The sequence below is a fragment of the Pygocentrus nattereri genome, chromosome 11 (assembly GCF_015220715.1).
Source record: "Pygocentrus nattereri isolate fPygNat1 chromosome 11, fPygNat1.pri, whole genome shotgun sequence".
Classification (NCBI taxonomy): Eukaryota; Metazoa; Chordata; class Actinopteri; order Characiformes; family Serrasalmidae; genus Pygocentrus; species Pygocentrus nattereri.
In genome coordinates this window covers 11,352,484-11,373,106 of record NC_051221.1, presented here as the reverse complement: position 1 = coordinate 11,373,106, position 20,623 = coordinate 11,352,484, and the positions used below count along the sequence as shown (strand labels likewise).

Here is a 20,623-nt window from a genome sequence, read left to right as displayed (position 1 = left end):
GTTAATACGATGCCAATAACAGAACAGTTACTTAATATGTAATTAATATGTGTAAAGTTCAACTTTTTACAGTCTGGTTTATTTGTTTATTTGCTTACATTTATTTGTTTATATTTTAAATAATAGAAAGTATTTCATAGCTCACATTCATCAGTCATGATTGTCATACAGGCAAAATTGGACTTTTGTGATGAATCAGAGGGACAATTTCTGGAGGTAAACATGCTCAATCATTTATTGCAAATGTTTAAAAAATGGAATAAAGATCATGAAGGATTAATCTATATTTTTGTAATACATGGGCATATAAAACATAAAACTGCCCAATGAGTATGTCCACTAAGGAAGAAAAGGTTCTTCTGAGCTAAGTGAGAAATGTCATGCATTACTGGGTCATAGCACAAAATTTTGGTACACTGGGCACAATAATGTCCCTCGGTCACCTCCTCATGTATACACTGCCTCATTACTACTTCTGAAGAAGGGTTGACATGCCATCTGCTGGTAAAATGGTGGAAAGAATTCATCATACATCTCTCATAGTATACGGTATGAGTACTGTGAGAGAGAGAGAGAGAGAGAGAGAGAGAGAGAGAGGTTAAACCAATGCATAAATAACATGTTTCTTCAAATATGTGGCAAACTATGGTCCTTGAGGGCCAATGTCCAGCATAATTTACTGATTTTCCTGTTCCTACTCTCCTACTAAACCTGGTAACCTGCCCCTGAGTTGAGTTATGTGTGTTCGAATGGTCCAAAAAAACCTCATCAAACCGTGCTGGACCCTGGCCCTCCAGGACTGGAGTTCACCACCCCTGTTCTTTGATGGCCTCGCTTCCTCACATCCACAAACATATAGGAAGCAATTTCCTAACAATGTTTCAATCTGGCAAGATGATCAAATATAATCCATAGACTGACAGAGGAGATAAGAGAGATGGTCTCTGTGATCTCCACTGCTGATTTTCAGTTTCTTGCTGACAGGTATGTCAGTAAAATATGACAGTCCTGTGTAAAATGTGTATAAAAACAGGGTGGTAAGGTATACAAATCATTTAAACCCTATATTTGATAGAAAATAGTACAAAATAATATAACAATTTACCAAATATTGAAATTGCAATGAAATTGTAAAATTTTTCACTGATTTTTATATATGTGTATCCTGCCTTCCGCCTGATGACCGCTGATCCTGCCTTCCCCCGTGACCCTGACGGAGAAGCGGATTAGAAAATGGTATGGTATGGGATTTTTATATACATACGCCCATTTTAAATTTGATACCAACAACACTCTCCAAAAAAGTTAAGAACAAGACTGGTTAAGTTGTGTAATACTAAACAAAACACCTGGTGGTTGATTGGCAACAGGACAGTAACATGAGTGGGTATGTATCTCAGAGAGGCTGAGTCTTTCAGAAGTAACGATGAGGAGGGGTTCACCACTCTGAAAGACTGCAGGATCAAATAGTGCAGAAATTCAAGAAGAACGTTTCTCAGTGTGAAATAGCAAAGAACTTGGTTCAAGAACAAAGATCTGTATTACGCGTCCTGCAGTACGTATACCTGAGATGTCAGCTAAGCTGATGGTACGTAGCTTCAGGTACGTTATGTAGCTAACAGCTAGCTAGGGGGCTAAGCAAAGCAGCTAGCTAATGCAGCCTCTAACTTTTTTCCTGCATAAAGGCCACGACAATTTCAGGTGTCTAGCGTTAGCCAGCACATCGTGACAACCACAGAAACACATCAAATGCTTTATCTAGCAAGCGCTCCTCACTAGCCACCTAACGCTAGCTAGCTATCCACATAAGATACCTAACCTAACTCGCTAAAGTACGAGCTCAGCTGGCACCTCACTCTGTGCTAATGAATCAGTAGGCAGTGTCTCCCATTCTATCTCTAACCAGAAGGTTGTACGAAAAGGTTACAAGAACCTCTGCTTTATCCACCAAACTATATGAGAATGGCCACATCTGTGACTAGCCAGCTATGTACCTGATGCTATGTTACAGGCTGCATTAGCTAGCTGCTTTGCCTAGCCACCTAGCTAGCTGTTAGCTACATAACATACCTGAAGCTACGTATGTTTATCAGCTCAGCTGACATCTCGGAGGCTAGCTAGATATATCTAGGTCCCCCTATATCTTCAGGCAAAAGGTTATGGGAACCTCTGCTTGGTAGGCAGCAGGTACACAATTATCACCAAACTAACGTTATAGAATATCCCCAGCTACAGCTATAGCTACATATCTGATGCTGTGTTAGAGGCGGCATTAGCTACCCCACTCATGAACCGGCAGACATCACAGGCACTCTGAAATTATTCTACATTTTATCATTAAAATAGCGCTGATGACCGACAGCTTAAAAAATAATCAAAATCTCGAATACAGTCATGTTCAAAGGCAAAAAAGTCACAATGTTACATTAAAGCATAAGCTTCTCTTTAGCATCCCCAATGGACATATGCTTCTCAAAAGTGCAGCAAAATGTAGTCGAGGGTATGTATTTGCGGCTCTGCAAAAAAGTGGTCAGAGGTATGTATATCCCATGGGACCAGGTTGGTAAATAAATGTAAATAAAAACAGAATGCAATGGTTTGCAAATTTCAAAGACCCATAATTTATTCACAGTAGAACATAGAACACATATCAAATGTTGAAAGTGAGACATTTTATCACTTCATGAAAAATATTAACTCCTTTAGAACTTGATGGCAGCAATGCATCTCAAAAGAGTTGTTACAGGGGCAGCTGGAGGAGCAATCTGCAACTAACTCACATGACTGGGTGTAAAAAAAGGCATTTAGAGAGGCAGAGCTTGTCAGAAGCAAAGATGGGCAGAGGTTCACCAAACTGGGAAAAACTGCATCTAAAAATTGTGGAACAATTCCAGAAAAATGTTCTTCAATGTAAAATTGCGAAGAATTTGGATATCCCACCATCTACAGTACATAATACCATCAATAGATTCAGAGAATCTGGAGAAACCCCTGTACACAAGGGACAAGGTCAATGATCGATATTGGATGCTCATGATCATCAAGCCCTCAGGCAGCAGTGCATTGAAAACAGTACTGGAAATCACTGCATGGGCTCAGGAACACTTCCAGAAATCATTGTGAGCACAGTTCAGCATGCAATCCACAAATGCAAGTTAAAACTGTATCATGCAATGAAGAAACCATATATAAACAGGATCCAGAAACGCCGGCAAATTCTCTGGGCCCAAGCTGATTTAAAATGGACCGAAGAGAAAAAGTGTCCTGTGGTCAGATGAATCACAATTTGAAATTCTTTTTGGGAATATTGGACACTGAATCCTCCAGATTAAAGACCCCCCAGCTTGTTTTTAGCAAAAAGTTCAAATGCCAGCTTTGATGATGGTATGGGGGAGCATGAGTGCACATGGCATAGGTGTCTAGCACATCTGTGAAGGCATCATTAATGCTAAGCCACATGCTGCATCCATCACAGCAGCATGGCTTCACAGAAGCTTCACAGAAGTACCGGGCTGCCTGCAGTTCAGACCTTTCACCAATAGAAAACATTTGGTGCATCATGAAACAAAAAATCCATCAAAGAAAAATCTGGCCATCAAGTTCAAAATGAGTTAATGTTTTTCATTTCATCTATCTATCTATCTATCTATCTATCTATCTATCTATCTATCTATCTATCTATCTATCTATCTATCTATCTTTGTCACCTCTAAGTACTTACTAAGGCAAGTCGTCAATAACTTATCTTTTTTTCGGATCTGTTCTAACTACATGTTGTATGCAGTATCAAACATTTCCCCACAGCCTGTGAGCTGCGAGACACGAGAGTTCTAGTGTTTACAATAGTGTTTTCTGGTTCTAGTTCTAGTGTTTATGGTGTGGTAGTTCATCAGGTAATATGATCACATGAGAATACAGTTAAAGATTTATTCCACTTATCAACATTTTTTAAATCTTTTTTTAAACGTAATTATGTAGTTTTATTCTTAAAAGAATTTATTTGTGCTACAACACTTGCGACTTGCGATACGTATGCTTGATCAGAGGCAAGAAGAAGATCATTAGTTATCTTAACTAGAGCTGTCTCAGTACTGTGATGTGGCCTGAATCCAGATTGGAATTTTTCATATATATGGTTCTTATGTAGATATGAACTAAGTTGTTGGGCCACAGCTTTTTCTAAGATCTTTGATATAAACGGTAAGTTAGAAACAGGCCTGTAATTAGACAAAACGGTGACATCAAGATTTGGTTTCTTGATCAGAGGTTTGATAACTGCTAGTTTAAAAGCTTTGGGTACATGGCCCAGACTAAGTGACGAGTTTACAATAGTTGAGATAGGGTTTATAATGGCTGGCAGTACTTCTTTGAGTAATTTTGATGGAATTGCATCGAGTGTGCAGGTTGTGCAATTTGCAGAAGAGATAATCTTCTCTAGTTCTAGCTGTGGCAGTGGGTAAAAGGTTTCCAGGCTCTTTTCTACAGCTGAGTTTTGTTCTATATCAGCCAAGTCAGATGACAGCCAAGCTGGATTTGAATTTGATACTGCAACAACAAACAGGGAGCACTTCTTAAAGCCATATTTACAAAGATGAGGGGTCTGATTAGTTTGATCAAACCTTTAAGGGTAGCAACTGAAACACTATGTAATACTAAATATTGATTTTTCTTTAGGCACTAAATAGAGTTAATAAGGACAACATTCATCCTGGTCCTCACCTTGTCCATGTCTGCTTGTATTGCGTTTTTCACTGCAAGACTAAACAACATTAAACAAGGAAAAATGTGATTATATAATTTGAACTTGTTTTCTATGGATCAGAAAGATGTACATACCAAGTAAAACCTGATGTCACATCCTATCTGTGTATTATGTGTATTTCTCTGGTCAGGTGTGTGCTCTCACCGCGTGATGTGTTTGGTCGTGAAGACACTGATGAGCCACTCAAGATCCAGAATTTTAAATGCTACCAAGACGAGGTGGGTGGAGTTGTCCATGTCCACAGCACTCTCGGGGTAGATACCATGGTGAGTGGTCTTCAACCCAACGTCCTTCTCAAAGCCTGCAGTGGGGGAACTGCAGAAGAACAGTTTATACTTTTTCAATTGTGCATGCAGATGTACAGCAGCCAACTAAATATGATTTGTGTTGATGTACAAAAGAATCTAGTAAAAAAAAAATGGTTTTGCAAGTGTAAAGTGACATTGAAAAGTGATAGATGTTGCACTGGTAGGGTAGGCTGCATAATCAAGCCCAAAACCACTTAAACTTTCACTTATCTTGTTTAAAGATAAACGTTTTCCAGTAATTGTTCAACTTGTGGTTTAACATCTGTTTCTGTTTTGCTAATTTGTTTAGACATATTGATAAATTGGTAGCACTTTACTGTAGGGTGCTGTTCATGAGGGTATATGACACCTCTATAAGGTTGTCATTACAACTGACATAACCCTACATAATTGTTTATAAATGCTTATTACAAAAGGCATCATCTGCCATAAAGGCTACTTTAGCTGACTTTGATCAAAATTGGCAAATGTAACCTTTATAGCGAATAACGCTTATTGGAACAAGCATTTATAAACAGCTATATAGGGTTATGATAACCTTATGCAGGTGTCATGTAGCCTATGAACAGCACGCTACAGTAAAGTGTTTCCGATAAATCTTCATATTCATAATGAGTCATAAGGTTTAAAGGTGCTCCCGTGACATGTTTTGTAGTAATATATAAAAATATCTACAAACTTTTTTAGGTTTTTAGATTTGTTTTAAATTTATTATTTAACCACTTTTTTTTTTTTTTACATTTAAATTATGATTTTATGGGTCCTTTAATGGTAACTTTGCAAGGACTTGAAGAGGATTCATTAGTAGTGCTGCATTGACACTACTGCACTGACAAACTCATTACTATTAACTATTAGGGGACACTGATTAATCACTCAGTTATTAGTAAAATAATGAATACGGTTGTTCACTTTTTACTAAATACACAAGTATATCATTTTTAACTGTTAACAGAAAAGAGTATCCTCACAGGAAGTAGGCGTTTCACCAGCAACCTTAAAAGGCTAATGCACACCTTCATATTTAGCAGTAAAGACCAAATTGTACCTAAAAAGGAAACAATTGCTGAAATTCTTCAATGTCTATGTCAGTAAGGATTTTCAACAGGCCAATACTATTAACTTAAGCATACTATATCAATGATTAATATTTTACCCACCGAAATGAGATATTTTAGTTTGGATTTAAAACAGTTACTGCTATTGTTGGTAACACCACATGAGTGGTTGCTCCAAATGACATGAAAAAAATTCCAGACAAAAAAAGATTTAAACCAGATTTCTTTAAAGTTTCACAGAATCGTCACAAACTTCATAAACTTTTTTCCAATAAAAATCTCACCATAAACATTTAAATGCATCACATTCATGGCTTTGTTTAGAACAAATTTCATGTAATTTAACAATGGAAGAAATTTGTTTGATTATCAAATCAATTTGATCATAACCAATGGTTATCTTTTGTTTATCATGTAATCATACTTCATAACAAACAGTATTAAGTGAAGTGCACATCTGTGGGCTTGTTTGGAACAAACCTTTCATTAAACTGGACCATCCTGCTGCTGATGAGGACTTGGAATGTCTGAAAGTGGGCCTGTGGTGTTAACCCCAGGCATTCTTGAACTTGCTCAGTCTTGGCTGCTTGGAGTAGCGTGAGGTTGCTGGCTCAGGTTCTGAGATGACATCATGAACATCGTGACAAACTGACATCTGGAATTTGTGGCCACCCAAATAAGTTCTTTTAAGAGGGAACAGAGGAAGGGACAAGCAGCAGTACTGACAAAAGACTGAAGAGCTGAAAAGCTCAGCTTGGGGAAAAGGACTGAAAAGTGTAGTTTGAGGCCACAGAAAAGTGGCCAGCTTAGCATAGCTTGGGTTTAGTTTCATTGCCTGCCTCCAGCGTCCACCTTGTGCTCGTGGGGGAAAATTGGTGCTGAAACCCGGGTGGAGGACACCAACACACCAAGGGAGTCTCCACGGCAGAAGAGGAGGCCATCAAAACCCTCGTTCATCGGCATCTGACCAATTGGTGGGAGCTGCAGGCTATTTTGCAGGACACTGAAAAACTGTCAAAACAGATTGAGGACCAGAAGGTAGCGACCTGGGGGCAGAACCCCCTCCCACCCCACCTCAAGCTTCCAATCCCTGCTCCAAGAGCGTTCAGATCTCGCCTGGTTTCCCCTCCCATCCCAGCGCCGAGAGGGCTCTGAATTTGCCTCCTTTCCCCTTCTCTCTCTGCTTGTGGAGATGACACCCAGGAGGCAGGGATCAGGGCTTACACACCATCCCCCACTTACTTGCTGTACTCTGCCTGCCGTACTCACCGGGCTTCGTCCCTACTCAAAGCTTGGGCCCCGTCATCCTGCCAGCTTTTACAGCTGCCATCGGAGCCCGGGGGACAGACGCACACCACGCTTTGTTTTTAGGGTCACACACAATCACACTGACTAAGTCTGAGATGCTGGTTGTTTTCAACAACCCAGTAGGTGGATGTTCTCACGTTCCACACATGCGCATATATCTCTGTTGCTGGTCTACTGCTCTGTAGTATAAAAAGGCTGTCTCCTGGTAAATTGTCTGTAAGACATGGAGAGATGTTGTTCCACCTTTGTTTGATACTCTGTATGGAGCTCAGTGAGGGGATGTGCTGGAACTTTGCATTTTCTATTTATGTTTATAAAAGAGGACAATTTTCATTGTCTGCTTTTTTTCATTTTACACTTTTCTTTCTGCAGTCTTTTGGAACATTTCTTCACTGCTGATGTATTCCTTCTCTAATTTCTCACTTTCAGTGATAGTGAGATTACTCTTATCTACATCAGGGTTTCACATAATGGGTTTCCATGGCTGAGCAACTGCACACAAGCCTAAGATCAATATGCACAATGACAAGTGTGAGCTGGAGTCTGGAGCAGTGGAAATGTATTCTCTAGAGTTATGAATCACTTTTCACTATCTGGCAGTCTGATGGATGAACCTGGATTTGGCAAATGGCATTATAACATCAACTTCTGGAATGCACAGTTCAAACAGTAAAGATTGGTGGAAGAGGGATAATGGTCTGGGACTGTTTTTCAGGGTTTGGGCTCAGCCCTTAGTTCCAACGAAGGGTAATGATAATGTTATAGTATACACAAACATATTAGACAATTTTAGGCTTCCAACATTGTGGAAAGCCCCTTTGCTCTCCCAGCATGACTGTGCCTCTGTGCACAAAGTGAAGTCCATACAGAAATGGTTTGATGAGTTTAGTGTGGAGAAACTCCAGTGGCTTGTGCTTAGCCCTGACGTCAACCCTTTTGAGCACTTTTGGGATCAATTGGAAAGTTGCAACATTAGTACTTGATCCCACAAATGTTCTTTTCTGAATGGGGACAAAATCACAGATACACTGCAAAGTCTGGCCTTTCCAGAAGAGCAAAAGCTGTTTTAGCTTCCCATGGATTTGGAATCAGATGTTTTCAACTCAAATAGGTGTGATGCTTGTGTCCTCATACCATGTTACCGAGATGAATCTTCATCCAGTGAGCTGACGTGTTTCCTCTTCAGATGCTCCAGCATGGAGGATGTGCTCCCATAGCCAGCTGTGGTCAGCTTTATAACTTACAACTTTTTTTTCTGAATTTAGGGTGAAATGTTCCCACACTTTTAAGGATTTTTGTTCTTGAGGCTGACCAGAGGCTCTACCAGAGAGATGAAGGAAGTAGGCAGGAGTACTGTGAGGCTAGTCACATAGCAAAAAGAATGGTGGCAAAGGCAAAGGCTCAGGCCTATGATGAGCTGTATGAGAGGCTGGACAGTAAAGAAGGAGTAAAGGACTTGTATCATTTAGCTAAACAGAGAGATAGCGCTGGAAAGGATGTACAGCAGGTTAGGCCGATAAAGGGCAGAGAGGGAAATGTACTAGTGAGTGAACAGAGAGTGTTGAGTAGATGGAAGGAGTACATTGAAGAACTAATGAATGAGGAAAACGAGAGAGAGAGGAGGACAACGGGGGGAGAGATAGTGGATCAGGAAGTGCAGAGAATTAGTAAGGTGGAAGTGAGGGCAGCTTTAAAAAGGATGAAGAATGGAAAAGCAGTTGGTCCAGATGACATACCTGTGGAGGTATGGAGATGTTTAGGAGCAGTGGACTTTTTAACCAGGTTGTTTAACAAAATCCTGGAGAGTGAGAGGATGCCTGATGAGTGGAGAAGCAGTGTACTGGTCCCCATTTTTAAGAACAAGGGTGATGAGCAGAGCTGCAGTAACTACAGAGGTATAAAGTTGATGAGCCACACCATGAAGGTATGGGAAAGAGTTGTTGAAGCAAGGCTAAGGCGAGAGGTTCAGATCAGTGAGCAGCAGTTTGTAACATTGTAACATTGTAATCTGTGGTGAGAGTAGAGAGCAGGTGGCAGAGAATCTGGAGAGGTGGAGGTTTGCACTGGAGAGGAGAGGAATGAAGGTCAGTAGAGACAAGACGGAATACATGTGTGTGAATGAGAGGGAGGCAGGTGGAAAGGTGAAGATGCAAGGAGTAGAGGTCGTAAAGGTGGATGACTTCAAATATCTTGGGTCAACTATCCAGAGCAATGGACAGTGTAGAAAAGAGGTGAAGAAGAGGGTGCAGGCAGGATGGAGTGGGTGGAGACGGGTGTCAGGGCTGATGTTTGACAGAAGGATAGCAGCAAGAGTGAAAGGGAAGGTTTACAAGACAGTAGTGCGTCCTGCTATGATGTATGGTTTGGAGACTGTGGCTCTGTCTAAAAGACAGGAGGCTGAGCTGGAGGTGGCGGAGATGAAGATGCTGAGATTTTAGTTTGGAGTGACAAGGCTGGACGATTAGAAATGATTAGATCAAGATTAGAAATGAGCAGATCAGAGGGACAGTGTAGGTGGAGCAGTTTGGAGATAAAGCCAGAGAGGCCAGGTTGAGATGGTTTGGACATGTGTTGAGGAGGAATAGTGGATATATTGGGCAAAGAATGTTGGAGATGGAGCTGCCGGGTAGAAGAAGAAGAGGTAGACCTCAGAGAAGGTTTATGGATGTAGTGAAGGTGGACATGGAGATGGTTGGTGTGAAAGTAGAGGAGGCAGTGGATAGGGCAAGATGGAGGCAGATGATCCGCTGTGGCGACCCCTAAAGGGAGCAGCCGAAAGAAGAAGAAGTTCTTGAGGCTGACATTACACTTTTGTCAACTCTCCAGTAAGTGGTAATGTCAAAACATTTCTAGTGAGCATTACAATGTCACCAACTAATTGACTACTAGTTACCAAATAATTTGGTCATCCATCCATTTAGTTGACCATGTCAAATAATCATTGCACCTGTGAAGGCAAATATTCGCTTTGCTTACAATGCTAAATAATGCTGGCCCTGGCATATTTGCTTCTTTCTCATTATGATCCTGCAGATCACTCAAAGTAAGTATATGTACAAGGTCAAAAGCTCCAGGTTATTTTATCTTGCTGAGCGAGGCCTCTGCCTTAAGCGGAATACCACTGCCATAAAAGGATGTATCTGGTCAAGTTGACATCCATGTGCCCAGACTCATTGCCTCCCAGTGGAACATTGCCCAGAACACATTCCTCCTATTTACTATTATAATGAAGGAATTCTGTGATTTTTGCCATTATAACCCTTCTCCCAGTTGAGATCAGACAGGATAGGCTTTGTTCACCTTATGCATTGAGCTAGCTTGTTCCTCCGCAGACTACTGTCAGTAGCTACACATCAATGCTAACTGGGAGCACACTACAAGCCTTGCCATTTTGGAGATGGTCCAATCCAGTAGTCTGGCTGTTATGATTTGGCCTCAGGTCTTCACGCCTGCTGTTTTCTCTTGCAATCAACATTTCAACTATGAGAACCAACTGTTTACTTCACTGTGTTATATATCCCACACCTTCATATGAGCCATTGTTATGCGATAATCCTTTTGCTGTATCCATGAGTGGTTATATTTTGATTCCTTTAACATATCCAAAACATACACTAAACAAATTTGAACTGAAACATTAACATGGCGGCAAGAACACAGCAAAATGCTTTACTTTGTATGATAATGCTTTTTCTGACCTAAAGTGGAACATGGTACAAGGGAATATTTGAAGCATTGGCAGCTTATTGCATCATATTTTGTGTATACAGGTTTCCAGAAAAAATGCACCCTGATCCAGACTTCAAACATCAACTTTTAAAACCTTCAGGTGTCTCCAAATCCAAATCATTACATCATATCACTGCATCAGTCAGCCTTTGTCAGTACCTTATAACAAAGTCATGGGCATCTATTAGAGGGCCATAATGAGATCCTTCCAGATTTCCAGAGTTTCCCACTACAGCACAGGTTCTGCAGCGGTGAGGACCAGTGTCAGAGTAGTGTTCTTCATCAGGGAACAGCGAGAACAGAGTCTTCACAACTGCACCGTAGTTCTTTTTACCTACCCAACCTTGAAGCCTCTGCAGAGAAATAAAAGGGCATTCTTGATTGTTCAAGTAAAAAAAAAAGTTAAAATACAATTTTTTAAAAATTGTAAATGTAATATCTGTATCTTTTTACTTTTAGACTGGTCAATGACATCATGCTCATTTTATGTTTCTAAAATCATAAAAAAGACATGAATGGAAAATATTTGGTATAGAAAACCTTTTGAATACATGCCTTCTATTGCATACACTTGGAGATTTTCTTTGGGCTTAAAGTATAAAAAAAGTCTAGGTTGTGCAACTGTCACTCGAAGAGTTTTAACCATTTATACCACATTTTTTATTTAATTGTTCTCTTTTATTTTTTTAAACATAGTTTTATTTGATTTTAGCTTATTATTTCTTTGTGATAATGTCATGGCTGGACATGGGGGTTATGCACAGGAGCAATAAGGCTGTGAAGCCCCAGCCACATCCAAGCCGAGAAGTCCACCTCAGCTACCTCAATATCCTACCAGGGAGGCTGGCTGTACCAGCACTGAAAGATCTAGGCTACTCCTCAGAGAAGATGCCCACCACCTGACTTTTGACTAACAAAACTCCTTAGCAGTTCAGCTTCACTTTCTGCTTCCCTCCACCATGCATGCCACCATGTTCATATAGTGAGTTGACCCACTGGAACTGGGTTCTGGATATTGCCGCATGAGTTCCCACCATCATGAACAATGCAAAGAGCACCAAGGTGGTCCTCCTTTACACCAATGTGAATAACATGAAATGCCACAAGTGAAATGCCAAAAAAGATGTCTGTAGTTTGGTGGACACTGTGAGGAAAGGATTGGAAGGTATAAAGTTTGTTATTTTGAGACCTCTTTAAACCAAAAAAATTAAACCTTTTGGTCTAATGTGAAATTGGGATTTCTTCTGTGAGAGGCTACGTTTCTGCCAAGCAGATTATCTGCACCTAAGCCAAGCTGGTGTCGGGGAAAATCTCCTTGAATCCTAATTAATAAAAGTTTTGTAATAATCATTAGCTTGGAAATGATTAAAAATAGGCCTGTAAGCATTTAACTGAGACATAGCGGAAGAGCAGGCCTAGCATTTCCATATATGGAATGGAGTGAATTTCCACTCCAGACACAAGCTGGGTATTGTATGAAAAGAAGCCTTTGTGGTAGGAAAACACCTAGAAGGTAAGGGAGAGTGAGAAAAGTCTGCTTGTACAGTATTGGGAATTAAAACTTGAGTCCAGGGACATTAAAAAGGGGGGCGGCGATGAAATCGCCCAGGGAGGGGTGATGAACTCACCCAGAAGGGATATAAAGTAAAATATGTTTGTATTATCTCTGCATTTTGGCTGTCCGGGAGCCATCTTGTCACTTGGAACTTAATAAACGAAGGGGGCCGTTTTCCTCTCCTTCAAAAAATTGGTAACACTTTATTTGAAGGCTACCTACATAAGGGCTTTATGATGCATTCATAAGCACTGAATAATGTGTTTATGAAGCACTACTTGAACATTTATTAAGTGCTTATGTTGGCTCTCGCGACCTGACATAAGATGTTTTATGAAATAAATGACATTGTCCTGACATAATATGAATAAACGTTGAACATATTTACAGCACTAAACATTTAAACCCTATACATAATTGCATCAATCATCTTATCCATGCCATGGAGCGAAGAGGGGGTGGTTTCCAGGCATATTTAACCTGATATCAGTACAATTTCGTCTTAAGAATGCTGACATAAATAGTTATGTATAGTGTTTTAAATGTTTAGTGCTGTAAATAAGTTCAACGTTTATTCTTATTATGTCAGTACAATGTCATTTATTTCATAAAACATCTTATGTCAGGTTGCGAGAACCGGCATAAGCACTTAATAAATGTTCAAGTAGTACTTCATAAACACATTATTCAGTGCTTGTGAATGCATCATGAAGTCCTTATGTAGGTAGCCTTCAAATAAAGTGTTACCAAAAAATTTAACCTGTCACTGAATTTGGTTTTTCATCTTTCTTTGACCTTTTATAAGAATGCTTTTTTCAATAGTTTTGATTCGCTACCCTTTTTTGCATTAGAGAACAGACTAGAACAAAATGAAAACTTTAACATGAATTAATTAGTAACATTTTTCCACATCGTCTGGGACTTTGGAGCGGAGGACGAGGTGCTCGGAGTCCCGACACTGGAACAGTAGTTTTGTCAGATGGTTTTACCAGAACATTGAGCATTGAGCAGAACATTGAGTAAACTGATGCTCACAGAGCTTCAGTTAGATAGAAATTGTACTTGTAGTTGGCTTTGCGCAACCCAATCTGCAGCTATTGTCTAATTGTCTTCATACTTTGCTTGCTCCTGTTTTATGTGTCACCTGTATGAAGCTTTAAGAAATCAAGGACAAACCTTTGTAGTCCAGATTCAAATAACTCACATACCATTACAGATTGCCACCCAAAAAAACTTTCTACGCTGAAAATATTAATGTAAATTAATAATGAATTAATTAATCAAAGTTTGAGACCTTCATTTTACAGATCATTACTCCTCTCTATCTCTCTCTTCCTTGCAGCTCTGATCTAATGATGCAGAGCTTTTGCATGTTGTAGAGTGTGGATATTGTGGATTTAATAAGTAGGCAAACTAGTAGATGTTTGAAAATGTGTTGGTTTTGGCTACATCTATTAGTTCTAAGCAGGCCGTCCCAGGGTGCAGGCCAGTTCCGGTGTCCGTTTTATCTGGGTGTGTCCGTCTTTGTGGAGAGGTGTCAATTGTCTTCTCAACAGGGGGTTCTCACCCCTCCCCTGTTATTCACCCCACATCTGCTCACTAGCAGCTCAACAGTCACAATATTTCACACACAGACAGCCAGCAGTGTTCGAGTTAATCCAATAACAGTTACAGGGGAAAATATTTATTTGAACTAAATTAAAATATCAATTTCCATTCTGCCTATGGGATGGCATCTGCAGAGAGAGGTTAGACAAATGTGTTACCACTGGGAGCTTGGGGGGGGGGGGGGTGTTTTTTATGAGCTAGGGTACTTTGAAGCTCTAGATATGCAAAAGATTCAAACAAATGTGGCTGAAAAAGTAAAACCTGAAACTTCAACACAGTAGGAGATGCTCATTTTCAAAGACGTACATAAATAAAACACCTTGAATAGCTGCTGTCATTGTCGGCAGTGATCTGAGAACTGTCTACTTGAAAGATGGTAAATGAAAAAAATAAATAAGTCAATAACACTATCCATGCCGACGTTGTCAGAATACAATTTAGCTCAGGATGGTTAACATTTTGGCATCAGTCTGATTTCAATTCATGTCCTCTTCATTGCGGTTAATGTTGGTGAGCAGATGCTTCATAAGGAAGTGTTGCACTGGCTGTTGGGTTGTTAACCTGTGTGCTCTTGTAAATGTGAGCATAATCTTGTTCTGTTTTAGTTTTTACTGTTATAGCATATTTAAAAATGCAGAATGATGACCGTACTGCTGTCAGCAATAGCCTGTAACTTCATATCATGCCATAGTGTTTGGAAAATGTAATGGCTGGTGCTGCAGCCTATCCCAGCGGTCAGTGGGCAGTAGGCAGGATATACCCTGGACGGTCCATCAAACGGCAACAAGGAGGACACTGGATCTCACATTAACATCAGATCTTGCCTGCTATCATTAATGCTAACCAGGATAGGCTGAAACTGACAGGTCAGTGCTGATGTTCTTTATCTTACCTCCCACCATTTCCTGGTGATCGGACTGAGCTCGCTGTTCTGCCTGGACAGAAGTTTTGGCACCAGGTTCTTGTGGCGTCCCGCAAACCAGGGGTCGTCTTTACTTCCTGCCATACACTGGATACAGGCACACATCTCCTCTGAATCAAGATTAACCCAGCATTCTCTTGCCCAGTAGTGTTCATTTTAACACACTTTTCATCTGTATGCTACACTTGCAGTCAAGAAGAACTTTCAAAACTCTTTGAGATCTTGTGGGTTCACTCACCCTTGCCCCTGCTATTATGGCAGCTTTTACATTTATATTTAAGGCATTTGGCTGACACTCTTATCCAGAGCGACTTACAATTTGATAATTTTTTTTTACACAGGTAGGCCAAGGTGGTGTTAGGAGTCTTGCCCAAGGACCCCTATTGGTATAGTGTAGGGTGCTGCCCTGGGATTGAACCCCAGTCTACAGCGTAGAAGGCAAAGGTGTTAACCACTACACTAGCCAACCAACCGCTTTTGCCAACTGGAGAGATTGTCCTCCCTTTGTCTTGTTTACACACACACACACACACACATTTTTTTTTGGACAGACTACTAAATTAATCTGGCCCTAAGTCATATTTTGAACCATTTTTTCTGTTTGACTGGTCTGTGGTCGCCATCTACTGTGAACACTCCCATACAAGTGATAGATGTTTTAAAATGGTGCCATTTACTAGAAATTCTCTGAAGTGCTAAATCTGTTTTCACACTGGATTTATTTGATGCTTAATTTCACAGTTCTAACACGTCTACTAAGACACATTTCTTATTGAAAATCATGTGCATATTCAAGCACAGTGTACATGTTACACTCTTGGTAGTGTAAAATGAATTGTGCTCTAGATGCTAGCATTCATTACAAACCACATTGCAAAAAAGGTCAGACAGTAAGAAAAATGTACATAAAAACAAAAGGAAAGGAGTGATATACAAATCTTGTCTGACCTATTGTGAGGATATTCGCCATCCCTGTGCAGCAGCACTCGCGTTTTACTTAGGGTACACAGTAAACAAGTTTATCGACTAGCTTAGCTAAAAGAAACACTCGACAACCATCTTCTCTGTTGGCTGGCGCAACTTCAACTGCATGAGTCAGCCGTTTATTCAAAACATAAAGCATGGTGGCGGTGCGCATGGGCATATACATGGGCACTGACGTCATCACGTCATACATGTCTAATTGGATGCTGATCAACGTGGCTTTGCCCTAATAACAAATATGCTTAACATCTATACTCATTTGAAAATAGTACAAAAACATTAAACCAGTGGACCCTAAGCCCTACAAACCCATTTCCAAAAAAGCTGTGCAAAATGTAAATTTAAATAGAATGCAATGATATGCAAATCATGTGATCTGTATTTTTAAAGGAAAATATTGCAAAGAAAACAAATGTTGAAACTGAGAAAGTTTTTTTTGTTTTTTTTTTAAATACACGCCCATGTTGAATTTGATATGTAGAAAAGTGCACCAAAGTTTTATTTAGCAAGAAAAATACTCACCAAATTTGGAAGCCTAGCAAGAGAACAAGCACCAAAGAGGGGTGGGGTTCGACAATTTATTATTATTGCCCACCTTTAATTCCTCTGAGATGTGAAACTGAAGTCAGATATTCCCCAGCTTCTTGTTTGAATTTTCCCTTTCCACCTCAAAGGAGGGAATAGGAAACGTAGCTAGGAAGCTTCAGAGACAGAATACTACAAGTGACTTTTTACTTTTTTATTTGGGTTTTTTTTTGCTAAACTTAGATTTTTAACTGAGAAAATTCTCTTATTTGTTTAACCTTTCTTTGGTCACTTGCACAGCCATCTTACCCGTTTTTTTTTTTTTTTTCTCATAACACTGTCTGGAGTATGCTGCTAAAAAACCTCTGCTTGGAAGGCCATGTAGCCCTAACACTTCGCCCATCCCCTCCATCTCCATCCCCCGTGTTACTACCCTAGAGAACACCTGCTCAGCGCTTGTGAAAGAAAACGAAACCATTCGGGTGAAACTCGATGACCTCGAAAATCGTGCACGCCGAAATAATATCCGAATCATCGGAATTCCAGAGCGCCTAGAGGGTCCCCGACCAACATCATTCATTGAATCGCTCCTGCTGGACGTTTTCGGCTCTGACTCCTTCACCAAGCCGCCGGCCGTGGATCGTGCACATCGCTCCTTGGCTCCCATGCCGAAGCAGCACCAGCCGCCAAGACCGATGATTGTGCGGCTTCACCATTTCCAAACCAGGGAGCGGATATTCCAGCTGGCACGAGAGAAGGGACAACTGCAGTTTCAGGGTAACCGGATCCATATTTACCCGGACTTCAGTGCAGAGGTGGCCAGACGGAGAGCTGCATTTACGGCAATCAAACCCCAACTCCGCGAGGCCGGCATTGAGTACGGGCTGCTCTTCCCTGCCCGTTTGAGAATCAACCATAAAGGGGTGAAGCACGTCTTTGAATCGCCTCAACAGGTCACAGCGTTTCTACAGGGTTTGAATCTCTCCCCGGATGCAAGCGTACAGTGAGTGTGGGTATAGACGATCCACGCTCAGTGGAGGTCTGCCGCTTTAGCTCTGAATCATATTGGCTAGAATTCCAAATATAGACATACGCTGGTTCCTTTATACCTAATTCATGTTCTCATTGATTTACAGGGTATAATTGTGTTAAGAATTCACAGAAAATTGTGTTAGCTATGTAAATAGTTCTACCATGCGAGTTTCTTAACCAGTATTTTGTATAAGACCAGTACACTCTATAACAGGGAGCTGTGTATGTATAAGTACACAAGGATACATATATGTGTCTTGCTTTTTATTTATTTTTATTTATTTATTTATTTTTTTCTCAGTGCAAGAAATAGTTATCTATTGATTTCAACTACTGTTAAGTAGCGGGGCAGAACTGCTCTCAGATGGGCAACGTTGTAAGCAGCCCAGCGTTTTCTTTTTGGGGTGGGGGAAGGTTATGCACCCTCCTTTGGAGGATGCGGGGTTATGGATGTCTGGGGGGTATTCCATGTTGTCTGCAGCTCCATTTAATTAATATTTTAAATTTGGTTGTATTCGCCTGTTTTATCTATCAAAGATCACTTGCATTTCAAACATTCTCTTTGAATAATGTTGGTAATTTCTCATTGATATTTATCCATTATTGCTATGTCTCACTCTCTTTGAGATTACTAATGGGCATACACTGTCATTGCATATATAAGCTTAGAGGGAATGGCAGGGGTTAGTCAAACAAGTGTTAATTTCATTACTTGGAATGTAAAAGGAATAAATGCCACTATCAAAAGAAATAGGATATTTACTCACCTCCGTCAACTCAACTCTAGTATAGTGTTTTTACAAGAAACTCATATCCTCAATTCTGAAGTAATCAAGATCAGACGAAGCTGGGGAGGACAGGTGTTTCATTCCAGTCTGAATGTGAGAGGTAGAGGTGTTGCCATTTTGATAAATAGGAATGTACCCTTTACTAGTGACCAAGTGATATCCGACCCTAATGGACGCTATGTGATTGTAATGGGTCAGCTTTTTGGGAAACCAACCGTTCTTGTGAATATTTATGCCCCAAATTTTGAAGACATTAATTTTTTCAACAAAGTCATAGCCAGGATCCCGATAACAAGTAAATATTCAGTAATTATAGGTGGAGATTTTAATTGCGTGCTTGATCAGACGTTAGACCGGTCATCCACAAAAAATGCCCAGCTCTCAAAATCAGCCTTAATGATTCAGAACTTCTGTGAGCAGTGTGGGCTATTAGACCCATGGAGATTCTTTTCTCCAACTTCAAAAACCTTTTCCTTTTTTTCTCCAGTACATCACTCATATAGTCGTATCGATTTTTTTCTAGTCGATAAAAACTTGTTGCCATTTATTTTATCAAGCAAATACCATAGTATTATTATTTCTGACCATGCTCCATGTTCATTCGAGCTTATCTTCCCTGATGAACCGCCGGCTGTTAATCCATGACGATTGAACCCTCTTTTGCTTTCTGATAATAAATTCGTAGCATTTATAACCAGTGAAATAAAGTTTTTCCTGGACACCAATGATACCCCAGAAATATCAAGATCTATTCTATGGGAGACCCTTAAGGCATACATACGAGGTCAAATCATTTCTTTTACATCTCAAATTAAAAAGCAAGAGACAGCTAAATTAAAGGAGCTATCAGATGCTATATTTAAATTGGATGAGCAATGTGTCATGTCCGCCAACTCCACCCTGTTTAAAGAAAGAGTGCGGCTTCAAACTGAATACAATTTAATTTATACTTCTCAGGAGGAGCAGAGACTGCTAAGAATGCGACATAAATTTTATGAATTTGGTGATAAAGCGAGTAAACTTTTAGCCTTACAAGCTCGCCAATCCACTACATCTAGAATGATAACTCAGATACAGTCCTCAGCTGGTGCCATATTATATAGCCATATAGATATCAATGACAGATTTTTTAGTTTCTTCACATCTTTGTGATGGATCAAACAGGCTTTATAAAAGGACGCAACTCTTTCAGTAATCTTAGGCGCTTATTTAATGTAATTTACACGGAATCTCCTTTGGAATCACAAGAAATAATAGTCTCTTTGGACGCAGAAAAGGCATTTGATAGAGTAGAATGGCCTTATCTCTTTCTTACTCTTGAAAAGTTTGGTTTCCCCCCTAAGTTTATCTCTTGGATCGAATTGTTATATGCATCCCCGGTAGCATCTGTATGCACTAACAATCTTCACTCACGATATTTCCACTTAGAGCGAGGCATGAGACAAGGGTGCCCCTTATCTGCTCTATTGTTCACTATAGCGATAGAACTGTTGGCTGTAGCTCTGAGACAATGTTCTGACTTTAGAGGTATTTGCCGTAAGGGTATTGAACATAAGGTCTCACTGTATGCAGACGACCTCCTGCTTTATGTCTCAAACCCCCTGTCATCAGTCCCCAACATTCTCTCTATTTTAGAGAACTTTGGGAAATTCTCTGGTTACAAACTAAATTTACAGAAAAGTGAGTATTTCCCTATCAACTCGCAAATTAATGGATTACCCAACACCATCATTCCTTTTAAGTTAAAGTACAGAGGATTTAAATATCTGGGCATAATGGTCGCACGTTCCCTCGATGCCATTTTTAACTCTAACTTTGTCCCTCTCTATGACCGCACCAAGAAAGATTTTGTAAGATGGTCCGCACTGCCACTCTCTTTAGCAGGGCGAGTTAATTTAGTTAAAATGACAATTCTACCCCGTTTTCTATACTTATTTTCCAATATCCCTGTTTTTATTAGAAAAAGTTTCTTTAATAATGTAGATAAATCGATTACTGCATTTCTGTGGGGGAATAAAGTTTGCCGCATTAGGAAAACCTTTTT

At 40.1% G+C, this 20,623-nt stretch overlaps 1 protein-coding gene across 1 annotated transcript; it reads right to left on the bottom strand.

Moving 5' to 3' along the window:
* Positions 1 to 4,880: 4,880 nt before the first annotated feature.
* On the bottom strand, positions 4,881 to 15,355 carry LOC108435829 (CMP-N-acetylneuraminate-beta-galactosamide-alpha-2,3-sialyltransferase 2-like). Its single transcript, XM_037542406.1, has 4 exons — positions 15,221 to 15,355; positions 11,325 to 11,518; positions 8,608 to 8,616; positions 4,881 to 5,077 (listed from the first exon to the last, which is right to left on the bottom strand). Exons 1-4 carry the CDS (start codon positions 15,353 to 15,355, stop codon positions 4,903 to 4,905), a joined length of 513 nt encoding a protein of 170 aa, XP_037398303.1. The 3' UTR covers positions 4,881 to 4,902.
* Between the last annotated feature and the right edge of the window lie 5,268 nt (positions 15,356 to 20,623).

What these genes read in the sequence shown, in the direction of transcription:
- LOC108435829 (XM_037542406.1), bottom strand. Translation starts at nt 15,355, where the DNA reads ATGTGTGCCTGTATCCAGTGTATGGCAGGAAGTAAAGACGACCCCTGG. An exon ending in TCACCAGGAAATGGTGGGAG is followed by an intron (nt 11,519 to 15,220) that starts GTAAGATAAAGA and finishes ATTTCTCTGCAG; the next exon opens with AGGCTTCAAGGTTGGGTAGG.